This window comes from Bos taurus, chromosome 9, assembly GCF_002263795.3.
Source record: "Bos taurus isolate L1 Dominette 01449 registration number 42190680 breed Hereford chromosome 9, ARS-UCD2.0, whole genome shotgun sequence".
NCBI lineage: Eukaryota > Metazoa > Chordata > Mammalia > Artiodactyla > Bovidae > Bos > Bos taurus.
This window is the reverse complement of record NC_037336.1, coordinates 33,858,090-33,872,915: the sequence shown is the minus strand read 5'-3', so window position 1 is coordinate 33,872,915 and position 14,826 is coordinate 33,858,090. Positions and strand designations below refer to the sequence as shown.

The 14,826-nt window shown below is 41.3% G+C and overlaps 1 protein-coding gene across 1 annotated transcript; it reads right to left on the bottom strand.

The window, feature by feature from the left end:
* Positions 1–233: 233 nt before the first annotated feature.
* On the bottom strand, positions 234–12,645 carry FAM162B (family with sequence similarity 162 member B). Its single transcript, NM_001101289.1, is given in 4 exon segments — positions 234–1,939; positions 9,742–9,850; positions 12,199–12,310; positions 12,447–12,645. Coding segments are annotated over 4 exon segments (492 nt in total). The 5' UTR covers positions 12,619–12,645; the 3' UTR covers positions 234–1,840.
* Between the last annotated feature and the right edge of the window lie 2,181 nt (positions 12,646–14,826).

Here is a 14,826-nt window from a genome sequence, read left to right as displayed (position 1 = left end):
TTGTATCTCATGCCTTGGCAATTAATGGAACATTCACATGTTCAGCTGAGATTATTTTTCCTTTTCTATTATTTTAATGCAATACAGTGCATTTATTTAAGGCTTAGAGTTTTGGAAATAGAAGGGAATATCTGATTTAACTTTCTTAGTGTGCTCTGAAACACAAAATCACACAGTAGCCAAGCTTAGCCTCCCCCCCTAGTTTAGTGTTTTTATTTTCTTATTCTACTACCTTTTTTTTTTTGCTTCATCTGGCCTCATTTCCTTCAGTATTTGAAACTTTGTTAATCACAGAGTAGTAAAAGTAGTTATGTCAGTTATTTTTAGGGTTTCTTGCTCCCAGTAAAGCAGTCTGCAATTTTAAGAGACATGTACATCATATCATTATTAGTCACTTTAACATTTCAATTTTCCATTCTTATGAAATAAAATTTTCAAATAGTTGCACTTGCAAGCATTGCTGTACAGCACCACCAGAACTAAAATGTTGGTTGGGAGCAACCCCACCAAGTAAAGAGCTTAAAATGCTCACTAGCTTTTGCATAAACACTTAAATTTGGAAGCAGTAGGCAGTTTGGGGAATTTAATGTGTAATGCTCAAAAGTACCTGTTATTTAAAAATTGGGAGTTCTAAACTTTGGACAGCTTTACTTTTGAGGGATCCCTCTTGTTCCCTTTCAGTCATGGTTGTTTTTTTTAAACTGCTGTCTAAAAAAGTATGGCAAAATTTTAGGGGTTTAACATGACTCATTATTTTCTGAGCATTCCACCTTCTAAATTGTTTTATTATAAAATACACAAAGAGAATAATGTGTAAGAAGACAGTTGAATAATAAAACACCTGTGTATTCAGCATCCAATTTAATTATTATCAGTCCCTTGTAACTATTACTCTGGATGTTATTAATAATCCTTGTGCTTTGCTTCATTGTTTCATCTCATGTGTATATATATCCCTAAGAAATATAGCCTTACTTATCTGTTTTCTAAATGTATAAACTGGAAGTTTACATATATTTTCTGTATCTGGGAATTTGGGGTTTTGGCTCAATGTTAACATTTTTTGAGATTCATGTTGATGCATATATGTGTGGTTTGCTCATTCTCTTTGCTGTTTACTATTCTGTTTTGTGACTACATCATGATGTCTGGTAGGGGAAGTTTGTTTTACTTTTGTTCCCGAGGCATGTGGGATCTTAGTTTCCCAACCAGGGATGAAAACTGTGCCCCGTGCGGTGGAAGCGCAGAGTCTCAACCACCGGCCCGCCAAGGTAGTCCCCAGAATGCTCATTTTAGCATCATCTCTAGTGGCCAAAAACTGGACCAAATAACCAGATAAACTGGCATATTCATACAATGGAATACTATAACAATGAAAATGAATGACTTCCTGCTACTCACAGTCTGTGGATGAACCTCACAGTATAATACTGAGTATAAGAATTTATACAAGTGTATATTATATAATCTTATGTATATAAAGTTAAAACAGGCAAAACTAGTCTACGGTGATAAAACAACATCTTTTTTTATCTGTGTGGTAATGACTGACTGAGGGCAGAAATGAGGCAGAAAGGAGATGTTTTACATCTTGATCTGAACAGTTATACAGTTGTGTTCACTAAAATTCTATCAAACCGTGTACACTTTTGTGCACTTTCTAAATGTATGTTCTACTTCAGCAAAAATTTACTAAAAGTAGAAATAAAAAAAGACTTCGCCATTCTTGTTACCAAATAAAGCCTTGACAAGTACTTTGTCAAATATTCTCTTTTACCTATCATTTATTGTTGCTGGTCATAGTGATGATATTCCGATGAATACTTTGTCAGTTAGAATATCATTTAGCCTTGGCCTGTGCAGCCAGTGCTGCTTCTTCACGCCATTTTGCCTTCTTTGCCAGGTTCCAACTTGTTAAAGATTCGTGTCGTTCTGCAGCCTGCAGAAGCAAAAGGCAAAGCATTTTGATGCTCTGGAAAAATTTGTGTTTTAGAGATACACAGCAGACTCCATAAAAGAAGAAAAATAACAAAGCGTCAATCACATGTAGCATTTAAGATAAACGATCCTTTGATACAGAAAAAATCAGCCTAAGTTATTAGACTTCTAGACAACAGTACCGCTATATCAGAAATCTGCCCCCACCTCCTCTTGGCACACAAAAGATACAGTTGTTGGACAAAACATAAATCACTTTCAAATAGTTAAAATCAAGAAAGGGAAATCCTCAGGTACCTTTTATGAAAAGAATGCAAAAGGCATAAGTTAATGGGGAATGAGAAGGACAAAAGCCAGGATAGATGGAAGTGGCTTTATTAGGGGGAAATAATGGCTTTAACAGCTGTGGGCTAGAAGTTGAATCGCTATACCAATAGGCAAGTTCAGGATTTAGATCATGGGCATGGAGCTGAGGTATTCCTGTGGAATGACTAAAACTCTTACCAGCCTGAGAACTGGCAAGGACACTAGGCATTTACCTGGGGGAGAAAAAATTACTTGTAAAAAGAGAAGACAATTAGCATTGTGATCAGGAGGAAAGAACTCTAGCTAGAAAATGGATCAGAGGAAATAATCTAAATGTGGCACAGAGATATAAGTACAAAAAAATAGAGAAGTTAAGAGACTTGGAGAATAGAATTAGAAATTCCAACATATATTCCCAACAGGTGAGTTATTAGAATGAGGGGAGAGGTCATATTTGAAGTAATAACAGCTTACACTTTTTCAGAAGTGAGCAAAGCTATAGGTCCCTCAGACTGAAGAACATACAAAGTCATTTGCAGGAAAAAAATAAAAATCTAATAGATACTGATGGAAGCCTAATATGCATTTCACACTTAACATATCCAAAATAGAGGACTTGATATATTTTGTCTGTCAGGGCTACCAGTTCTTTCCCTAGCCATAAACATGGGGAATGGCAACACCATCCATCGTAGGTTCTCAAGCAGAAATCCAGGCTTTTTTGATGTCGTTCTTCCATTTTGTTTCCTCCTCCCACACTGAACTTACCATAAAGGTCTATCCTTTTTACCTTTCTAAACACATCTCAAATTGCTACCCATTTCTCCATCTCTATCTGACAACATCTTAGATAAGGTAACATATTAATTATTCAAAGTGACAGATGAATTGGAGAGAAGGAAGATGGATACAGTTCAGTTCAGTCGTTCAGTCTGCGACCCCATGAACCACAGCACGCCAGGTCTCCCTGTCCATCACCAACTCCCAGAGCCTACCCAAACTCATGTCCATTGGGTTGGTGATCCCATGCTCTCCTCCTGCCATCAATCTTTCCCAGCATCAGGGTCTTTTCAAATGAGTTAGCTCTTTGCATCAGGTGGCCAAAGTATTGGAGTTTCAGTTTCAACATCAGACCTTCCAATGAACACCCAGGACTGATCTCCTTTAGGATGGACTGGTTGGATTTCCTTGCAGTCCAAGGGACTCTCAAGAGTCTTCTCCAACACCACAGTTCAAAAGCATAAATTCTTCGGAGCTCAGCTTTCTTTATAGTCCAACTCTCACATCCATACGTGACTACTGGAAAAACCATACCCTAGGAATCCCTTAGAAGAAATGGAGTAGCCATCACGGTCAACAAAAGAGTCCCAAATGCACTTGGATGCAATCTCAAAAACAACAGAATGATCTTTGTTCGTTTCCAAGGCAAACCATTAAATGTCACAGTAATCCAAGTCTATGCCCTGACCAGTAACGCTGAAGAAGCTGAAGTTGAACAGTTCTATGAAGACCTGCAAGACCTTCTAGAAATAACACCCCAAAAAAGATGTCCTTTTCTTTATAGGGGACTGGAATGCAAAAGTAGGAAGTCAAGAAACACCTGGAGTAACAGGCAAGTTTGGCCTTGGAGTACAGAATGAAGAAGGGGAAAGGCTAATAGGGTTTTGCCAAGAGAATGCACTGGTCATAGCAAACACCCTCTTCCAACAACACAAGAGAAGACTCTACACATGGACATCACCAGATGGTCAACACCAAAATCAGATTGATTATATTCTTTGCAGCCAAAGATGGAGAAGCTCTATACAGTCAGCAAAAACAAGACTGGGAGCTGACTGTGGCTCAGATAATGAACTCCTTATTGCCAAATTCAGACTGAAATTGAACAAAGTAGGGAAAACCACCAGACCATTCAGGTATGACCTAAATCAAATCCCTTATGATTATACAGTGGAAGTGAGAAATAGATTTAAGGGGCTAGATCTGATAAGTGCCTGATGACCTATGGATGGAGGTTCGTGACATTGTACAGGAGACAGGGATCAAGACCATCCCCAGGAAAAAGAAATGCAAAAAAGCAAAATGGCTGTCTGAGGAGGGCTTACAAATAGCTGTGAAAAGAAGGGAAGCGAAAAGCAAAGGCGAAAAGGAAAGATATTCCCATTTGAATGCAGAGTTCCAAAGCATAGCAAGGAGAGATAAGAAAGCCTTCCTCAGTGATCAGTGCAAAGAAATAGAGGAAAACAATAGAATGGAAAAGACTAGAGATCTCTTCAAGAAAATTAGAGATACCAAGGGAACATTTCATGCAAAGTTGGGCTCAGTAAAGGACAGAAATGGTATGGACTTAACAGAAGCAGAAGATATGAAGAAGAGGTGGCAAGAATACACAGAAACTGTACAAAAAGATCTTCACGACCCAGATAATCACAATGGTGTGATCACTCACCTAGAGCCAGATATCCTGGAATGTGAAGTCAAGTGGGCCTTAGAAAGCATCACTATGAACAAAGCTAGTGGAGGTGATGGAATTCCAGTTGAGCTATTCCAAATCGTAAAAGATGATGCTGTGAAAGTGCTCCACTCAATATGTTAGCAAATTTGGAAAACTCAGCAGTGGCCACAGGACTGGAAAAGGTCAGTTTTCATTCCAATCCCAAAGAAAGGCAACGCCAAAGATGCTCAAACTACCATACAATTGCACTCATCTTACACGCTAGTAAAGTAAGGCTCAAAATTCTCCAAGCCAAGCTTCAGCAATATGTAAACTGTGAACTTCCAGATGTTCAAGCTGGTTTTTGAAAAAGCAGAGGAAGAGATCAAATTGCCAACATCTGCTGGACCATCGAAAAAGCAAGAGAGTTCCAGAAAAACATCTATTTCTGCTTTATTGACTATAATGAAGCCTTTGACTGTGTGGATCACAATAAACTGTGGAAAAATCTGAAAGAGATGGGAATACCAGACCACCTCTTGAGAAACCTATATGCAGGTCAGGAAGCAACAGTTAGAACTGGACATGGAACAACAGACTGGCTCCAAATGGGAAAAGGAGTACGTCAAGGCTGTATATTGTCACCCTGCTTATTTAACTTATATGCAGAGTACATCATGAGAAATGCTGGGCTGGAAGAAGCACAAGCTGGAATCAAGATTGTCAGGAGAAATATCAATAATCTCAGATATGCAGATGACACCACCCTTATGGCAGAAAGTGAAGAAGAACTAAAGAGCCTCTTGATGAAAGTGAAAGAAGAGAGTGAAAAAGTTGTCTTAAAGCTCAACATTCAGAAATGAAGATCATGGCATCTGGTCCCATCACTTCACAGCAAATAGATGGGGAATCAGTGGAAACAGTGGCTGACTATTTTTCTGGGTTCCAAAATCAATGCAGATGGTGACTGCAGCCATGAAATTAAAAGACACTCCTTGGAAGGAAAGTTATGACCAACCTAGACAGCGTATTAAAAAGCAGAGACATTACTTTGTCAACAAAGTCCGTCTAGTGAAGGCTATGGTTTTTCCAGTGGTCATGTGTGGATGTGAGAGTTGGACTCTTAAGAAAGCTGAGCGCCGAAGAATTGATGCTTTTGAACTGTGGTGTTGGAGAAGACTCTTCAGAGTCCTTTGGACTGCAAGGAGATCCAACCAGTTCATCCTAAAGGAGATCAGTTCTGGGTGTTCATTGGAAAGACTGATGCTAAAGCTGAAACCCCAATACTTTGGCCACCTGATGTGAAGAGCTGACTCATTTGAAAAGATCCTGATGCTGGGAAAGATTGAGGTCAGGAGGAGAAGGGGATGACAGAGGATGAGATGGTTGGATGGCATCACCAACTCATGGCCTTGGGTGGCTCCGGGAGTTGGTGATGGACAGGGAAGCCTGGCATGCTGCAGTTCATGGTGTCACAAAGAGTGGGACACAACTGAGCAACTGAACTGAACTGACTAGACGGACCTTTGTTGACAAAGTAATGTCTCTGCCTTTTAATATGCTGTCTAGGTTGGTCATAACTTTTCTTCCAAGAAGCAAGCATCTTTCAATTTCATGGCCTGCAATCACCATCCGCAGAGATTTTGGAGCCCAGAAAAAGTCAGCCACTGTTTCCACTGATTCCCCATCTATTTGCTGTGAAGTGATGGAACCAGATGCCATGATCTTAGTTTTCTGAATGTTGAGCTTTAAGCCAACGTTTTCACTCTCTTCTTTCACTTTCATCAAGAGGCTCTTTAGTTTTTCACTTTCTGCCATAAGGGTGGTGTCATCTGCATATCTGAGGTTATTGATATTTCTCCTAATAATCTTGATTCCAGTTTGTTCTTCCTCCAGCCCAGCATTTCTCATGATGTACTCTGCATATAAGTTAGATAAGCATGGTGACAATATATAGCCTTGACGTACTCCTTTTCCAATTTGGAGCCAGTCTGTTGTTCCATGTCCAGTTCTAACTGTTGCTTCCTGACCTGCATATAGGTTTCTCAAGAGGTGGTCTAGTATTCCCATCTCTCAGAATTTCCCACAGTTTATTGTGATCCACACAGTCAAAGGCTTTGTCATAGTCAATAAAGCAGAAATAGATATTTTTCTGGAACTCTCTTGCTTTTTCGATGGTCCAGCAGATGTTGGCAATTTGATCTCTTCCTCTGCTTTTTCAAAAACCAGCTTGAACATCTAGAAGTTCATGGTTCATATATTTGTCAAGCCTGGCTTGGAGAATTTTGAACATTACTAGCGTGTGAGATGAGTGCAATTGTGCGGTAGTTTGAGCATTCTTTGGCATTGCCTTTCTTTGGGATTGGAATGAAAACTGATCTTTTCCAGTTCTGTTACACTGCTGAGTTTTCCAAATTTGCTGACATATTGAGTGGAGCACTTTCACAGCATCATCTTTCAGGATTTGAAATAGCTCAACTGGAATTCCATTACCTCCACTAGCTTTGTTCATAGTGATGCTTCTTAAGGCCCACCTGACTTCATATTCCAGGATGTCTGTGGCATGCTGCTGCTGCTAAGTCGCTTCAGTCGTGTCCGACCCTGTGCGACCCCATAGACGGCAGCCCACCAGGCTCCCCCGTCCCTGGGATTCTCCAGGCAAGAACACTGCAGTGGGTTGCCATTTCCTTCTCCAAAGCATGAAAGTGAAAAGTGAAAGTGAAGGCGCTCAGTCGTGTCCGACTCTTAGCGACCCCAGGGACTGTAGCCTACCAGGCTCCTTTGTCCATGGGATTTTCCAGGCAAGAGTACTGGAGTGGGTTGCCATTGCCTTCTCCGTCTATGGCATAGAATCACGAAATAGTTAGAAGTGCAAAATTTGGAAGTGATGACCACAGAGGCTAGTTTGCCTGTGTCCTGTATATGAGCCCTTTCCCTTGCCATCTCTAATATGTAGTTTCTGAAGGGAAATTATGAGGTAATAACTTTCTAATTTTGCTTCTTGCTTTTCCCCAATTCTTGCATCTGCTGATCAGTTTTTACCATGAAATGCAGCCCCACAAATATTGATATCTCTGTGAAAATTTTCTCTAGTCTGAATTTCTCCATCCCTAACAACTTTCCTCTGTGTTGAACTCTCCTCTGGATACACTCCAGTTTATCAGTGTACTTCTTCATGGTGGTACCTACAACTGAGCCCATTTGAGTGTGATTATAACTTCTTTGTTTTAGAACTATGTTTTAGTAACACAGCCAGGGGTGGAACTGGATTTTGGTAGCCTCATCACACAGAATAGTTTGCCTGGAACCAACTAAGCATCTTTGACTCGCTGTGATGCTATGGACTGTAGCCTGCCAGGCTCCTCTGTCCCTGGGATTCTCCAGGAAAGAATACTGGAGTGAGTTACCATGCCCTCCTCTAGGGGATCTTCCCAACCCAAGGACTGAACCCTTGTATCCTGTCTCCTACATGTCTCTTAGGTCTCCTGAACTCTCATGCAGGTTCTTTACCACTAGTGCCATCTAGGAAGCTCTAATGTTATCTGTATGTCTATTATTTTGGCCATGCCACGTGGCATATGGGGATCTTAGTTCTCAGACCAGGGAGTGAAGCCTTGCCCCTGCAGTGGAAGCATGGTCTTAACCACTGGACCACCAGGGAAGTCCCTATACATATCTATCTCTTTCTGTTGGCTTGGCAAAGAACTTAGGCTTTGAAATTATTCTTATCAAATGGAAATTTTAGTAAATGTTTATTGGAATGAACACTTAAACATAGAAATAAAGAAATTCAGTCATCTCTAGTTTTTAACCTACCTTAGTAACCTGCCTATCCAGTTGGTGATTCTCTAGCTCCTAAATGACAGATTTTATTCTGATATTGCCTGGACGCTTCGTGTTTCAAACTGTCTTCCCTTTATACTTCAGCCACATTAGTTCGTTGTTTTGTTTTTTTTTTTAAATATACTAGACACTTTACTCTCTATAGGTTTTCCTCACTTGTCTTGGCCTTACCCTAAATGACTTATTCTCATTCTTCTCAGAGTGAGCTTCCCTGACCACCACATCTGAAACACTCTCACTCAGGTACTATTTTATTATCTTCCGAGCTACTCATAAGTAAGTCACTATACACCAGCAATCCTATTGGCTCTGCTTAAAAATATATCCCGGTTGGACCACTCCACATCATCTCTCCTGATATCACCCTTGTCTGAGATAATCTGTTGCCTAGTTTATTGCAATATCTTTTACATAGTCTCAAGGCTATGGTTTTTCCAGTAGTCATGTATGGATGTGAGAGTTGGACTATAAAGAAATCTGAGCGCCAAAGAATTGATGCTTTTGAACTGTGGTGTTGGAGAAGACTCTTGAGAGTCCCTTGGACTGCAAGGTGATACAACCAGTCCATCCTAAAGGAGATCAGTCCTGAATATTCATTGGAAGGACTGATGCTGAAGCTGAAACTCCAGTACTTTAGCCACCTGATTCGAAGGACTGACTCATTGGAAAAGACCCTGATGTTGGGAAAGATTGAAGATGGGAGGAGAATGGAACGACAGAGGGTGAGATGATTGGATGGCATCACCGACTCGATGGACATGAGTGTGAGTAAGCTCCAGGAGTTGGTGATGGACAGGGAAGCCTGGTGTGCTGCGGTTCATGGGGTCGCAAAGAGTCAGACACGACTGGGCAACTGAACTGAACTGATGCCATAGCTAAACAGTTCATGATTTAAGGAAGGGTGTAGTTTGGATAACTTTCATACAAAAAAGTTCTTCCTTTGCCAATTTTAACCAGGTTATAAACTGTAATTTCTCATTTTTCTTTGTGTTATAAATGGAAACAAGCTTCTGTCCCTTCTGTCCAGATAGTTAATTTGTTGACTCAAATTTCCATGAACAGTGTTGTTTTCAGTACAATTGATACATGCGGATGGCTCAAGATGTCTGAGATGAGACTGTTCTTACATTGGAAAACCAGCAATAATCCCCCAAATGAGAACAAAGCTATAATCTTTCTTAAAATTCACAAGTCTATTTTTACTTTTAAGAGGTACTCACCCTTTTGGCTGATGCTATCACTGCAAAGCAGGCGATGATTGTGAGTCCAATCATTATGTAACAAGCTTTCACCCGAGCTTTGTTTCTTGCAGCATCTATCATTTCTGGCCTAAACCAAGATGTGTATTCTATTAATTACATTAAAGCAATATGATTTCCTGACTGGCATAATAGACAATGATTTTTTATGTAAATATTCAAAAAATTTCCCTGAATGCAATTGGCAGATGTGAAAGCCTTACAAATTCTAGTACATTATCTTACTAATTTCAAATTAACAGGTATTTATTATTTATATTACTGCAGTAATATGAAGTGGCAGCTTATAAATAGATATAAGTAAAGAATGATTTTTGAGAAAGTATTCAGCAGTATTTTTTCTTATCTATGTTATTTGAATAGAATGCAGTAACATAAAAAAATAATTCTAGGAAGTAATTCCTCTTAAAAATTAAAAAAATGTATCTTTAACTTTCCACTAGTTGAAAGAACACAGAAAACCAATATCTAGCCTGTTTTCCTCAGGTTTTAGGCAGATTAATGTAAGTTTTAAGATATTAGTTGCAAACAGGTGAATATTAGCACATTATTAGATTACACTTGTTGTTAATTTTTGTTCCAGATGGAACCTGAAAGATCTGATCTTTTTTACCCATCCATCTGGCTTTGAACTGCTATACCAAATTAGTTTAACACTGAAAAGAAAGGAAAAAGTACAGTCATTATTAAATATCATTAGTGTATGGTACAAAAATTATAGGTCAGTTGTTCATTATATGTCCATTAAAAGCATAAAAGTGAAAGCTGTTTACATTGTAAATCTAACACTTAGCTTAGGAGGCATATCTCTCCTAAATAGCAATGATTTGAAAATTATAGAAAACAATAAAAAATATTCAAATACTTTCATGTCTCCAACCCCAAACTATAATACTTTTCCTAGGCACCTTGCTCAAAGTTAATTTAACAGAATTTCTCCTTTTTACGATATTTCTTTGTGATCGTGGGGAAGAATTATTTCTGTAAAATGGGTCTCTTCACATATACAGCTATATTGCTATAATATTGGGTCTAGAATCTCTAGACATGCGTTAATTTACAATAATGCAGGTTCTTTACATTTTTGATTACTCTGTCATATAGCCCTAGAATTCAAAATCCAAAAACACTGAGGGTGGTCTTTTTAAGCTTTTCTGGGGCTAATTTCTGCTCTGGGCTAAATTATAGATCTCAAGGAAAACAAAATTTGTTTTGTAATATTAGAAAAAAAATCTCCATGGTGAATAAGTGCTGAAAACAGAGTTCAAATTCCATGTCCATTCCTCATTAAATCATTTAATCCAAGAAAGGAATAAAAATGTTTTGAGAATTCATTACTGAACATTTTCCCATATTTTTCCCATTTGAAATGCTTTTGATGACTAATAAGTTGACAATCAATAAAAAGTGTGCACAATATGCACAGAACAAGGTGTAGACCCAGTTTCCATCATCCATTCTAACAGGCATCGATCACATCATATAAAATAATATTTGAACATCTGAAATCCTTATTTGATTTTATAGTTCTAGTCTCACTTTTTTTTTTGACATCAGTTTAAAAAGTGGTAGATTGGTTTTGTCTTTAGTTTCCTTCCTTCCCCTTTTAACCACTCCCTTGTAAAGTGCTGGGAAGATTTCTGGGCTTTGCATAAACTGAAGCTGTAAAAAAATGTTTTTTACGGGTGACCTTTACTTTATTTTTATTTTCGTAAAAGATTACATTTACCCTGGAGTTGAAGTTGTCAGTTTAGGTTTTATCAAGCGAACGTCTGTCATGGATATGGGATGAGGAGGCCAGAGACACAGATGCGCCCTGGCTCCTAGTCCTAGAAAACCCGCGCTCAGAGGGCTGCAGAACCGCGTACACCAGGCATCTCCTGCCCCAGAAGAGGAGGTCACATGGATGTGGCTTCTTCCCAGAGACTCTTCGGCCACACCATGAGTTATGATCCTTCCTTGGGTGGATTAGGGAGCCGCAACTCCTCCCCTCCCCAGCCCAGGCCAGGGCCCCTCCGCCTCTCAGCCAGCCGGGCATATGCGAGGACCCTAGTTTTTGTTTGGTTGGCTTAAGGGTTCCACTGCCTCCCGGCCCCTGAGCTCGCCAGGGGCGGTTATCTGAGCGACCGTGCAAGTATCCATTGAACTTGGGGATTTTCACCCGACTTCAACAATCTCCCCATAAGCTTAGCTTGTCTCTCACAGTCCAGTGAAGGAGCTTGGCATTTAACCGCACTAAGGGCGCGTGAGTAATTCCCTATAGAGTGGTAAGTAGTACTGTGAAGACCCGTGTGGCTCTGCACACCTCTCCCGACCTCTGTGCGCCCAGGTCGGGAAGTCGGTGGACCCCGAGCCTTCCAGGCCTGGAGCGGACCCTCGAGGGCTCCCTCAACCCGTCCCGGCACGGGCCACACTTACGGAATCCGAGGCGGGATATCCTCCATTGCTTTGAAACGCCCGGTCCACAGCAGGATTCTCTTGTCAAATTGCGACGGCTTGTGCTCGGCGGGGACCCTATGGACCTTCTCGGCTGCGAAAGCGACAGGGACATACATAGTGACGGAGAGACCGACGGCCCAGTGATCGGGGCGCACTCACGCCTCCATCCCCCAGCCTCAGCACTCCACGGACCCGTCCCTCCCGGGTCGTTCCCAGCCCCTGCTCACCAGAACCTGGGGGCTCCGAGCTGCCGGGGCTCCCGCCACAGGAGTACTGGGGGTGACCCCGGGGCCAGAGAGACGCGACCGGCCGCCGCTCGACTTCTGGGGGCGCTCCCGGGGCGCAGCAGGGGATGCGCCCTAGGCGGAGGCGCAGGAGGCTCCCGACCGTGGCCAGCATGCTGCTGAGCCCTGGTCCAGCGCCCTCAGCCCAGCCAGGGCCGGAGCTCCCTGGACCCCTGCCGCCCCGCCCCGCGCCGCTCCCAGGGGAGCCCGGGATGCGCAGCTGGAGTCTGACGTGCGCACCCTGGGCTCCGGGTCCCCGCCCCCAGCCGGCGACCCCCGACCCGGGAGTCTCGACCCTGGGGCAGAGTCGGTCCCCTGGCGCGCCGCGGACGACTTTCCTCCCGAAACAGCTCCATGCCTTTTAAAGGCAATTCTTGGTATTGAATAGAAATGTGTTTCCATCACATATATATACATGTTTTTGTGGGTTTTTTTTGTTTGTTTGTTTGTTTTAATTTCACTGTTTGGTGCTTAAGAGAATAAATTTAACCGCTCTCTCTTCCAGGGGAAGCCAACAATCAGACCTTCAAGAGCAGGTCGTTTCAGTTGTTTACCAAGCGAGAGTAAGGGCTTTCAACAAACTTCTGACTTTCCCATCAGGCGATTTTTTGAAGTTAGCTCTTCACCTCACCCTCCACTCCCATACTTTCGTCTTCTCCAGACAAAACAACCTCAGTTCCCACAGTTTTTGTCCACCTCTTCATTTCTTAGATCGCAAACTCTCCAAACACTCTTCAAAATGAGCTTTTCTACATTTCTACCATCTTCCCTCTCAAAAAGAGGGGAGAATCCTCTATTCTTTGGCATCTAAATGAGGATAGGAACTCAGAAAAAAAAGGGCTTGTAGGAAAACTGTCAACTCTAAAGAAATATACTTATTCTATGTCCTCATATTCCCTGGTGGCTCAGAGGATAAAGAATCTGCCTGCTATGAGGAGACCTGGGTTCCCTGGGTGGGGAGAGCCCCTGGAGAAGGGAATGGCAACCCACTACAGAATTCTTGCCTGGAGAATTCCATGGATAGAGGAGCCTGGAGGGCTACAGTTCATGGGATTGCAAAGAGCCAGCAGGACTGAGCCACTAACAACACAACTTCCTCAGATTCAAGGGACCACAGACCTCATCCAAGTTAAAGTGCTCCCCTGGGGGGAGCCCCAGGCCAGTTCACCCTCTGGCTTTTTCTGTCTCTGAGGTTTTTCTGAACCCAGACACTGAGCTACTTTTAGTTGGGTCTCCAGATACTTCTTTCCTTCCTAACTAGAAGTGTCCAGCTCTTGAGGGCAATATCTCTGTAACTTTGCATCTTTCGTGTAATATGTTCAACAAAAGAAAACATTCATATCTCCCTAAAGAAACATGCATTGAGAGATGTGATAATGGAATGAACCATGAGCTTTGCTTTCACACCAAGGTTTAAACCCCTAATTTGTGATTTAAGAGTTGCACGATTATTAGCAAATCATTTAAGCCATTAGTCTTGGTCTCATTTGTAAAATAAGAATGGCTTCCTTTCAAGTTCATTCATGCAACAGCTATAAAAAAAAAAAAAAAAAACAACCCTGCTCTATCTATGCCAGCTACTCCTCAGAGCTGGACTTAGAGCAGTGAACAATGTCCAGTGAGGATTAGCATATGAAGAGGGATAAAAAGACCAGGATGAGAAAAAGTAAGAAGACATGAGGTAGAAACTATTTAGAGAGGATGGTTAAGGATACCCTTCTAAATGTCCCTGGCATGTTAATAACCTTTCAAAGATGTTTCCTTCCCTTCACATTCTTTAACTAGTTCCCAAGCACAAGTGCATTTTAATTCATGAAATCCCTTTTAGGGAACTGTAGGAGGCTATGAGCTCTCTGAGGGTATAGCCCAAACATTGGCTCTTAATAGATACTTAATTTTAATCTTACACAAATGAAAAAATTAATGTGAATCTTCAATAATAAAATGGATTGCATCTGGGCTAGTTTAAGAAGAGACTGGATACTTAGGACATGCTGCATGACAAACAGAATGAATTCCTACCTGAAAAATTATGTTGCCATAGGTAATATTTGATGGTTGCAAGTATATGCCAGTTGAAAATTCTCCCATTATTCAAATGTGTTTCTTCCTTTATTATTTTATTTTTCTTCACGTCACCGAGAATATCCATAGAGCTAGAGAAAAACATCTCTGTGAATCAGCCGGTCATTAATAGTTCACCAAGAAATATTAAACTAGTTATATAAATTTATTTCCCTGGAGAGAACCAAATGTCAGGCATCGACACATGGTTTTCTATCTCAGGCTTCTCTAGCATTGCAGAACCATAGGGCAAGAGAAT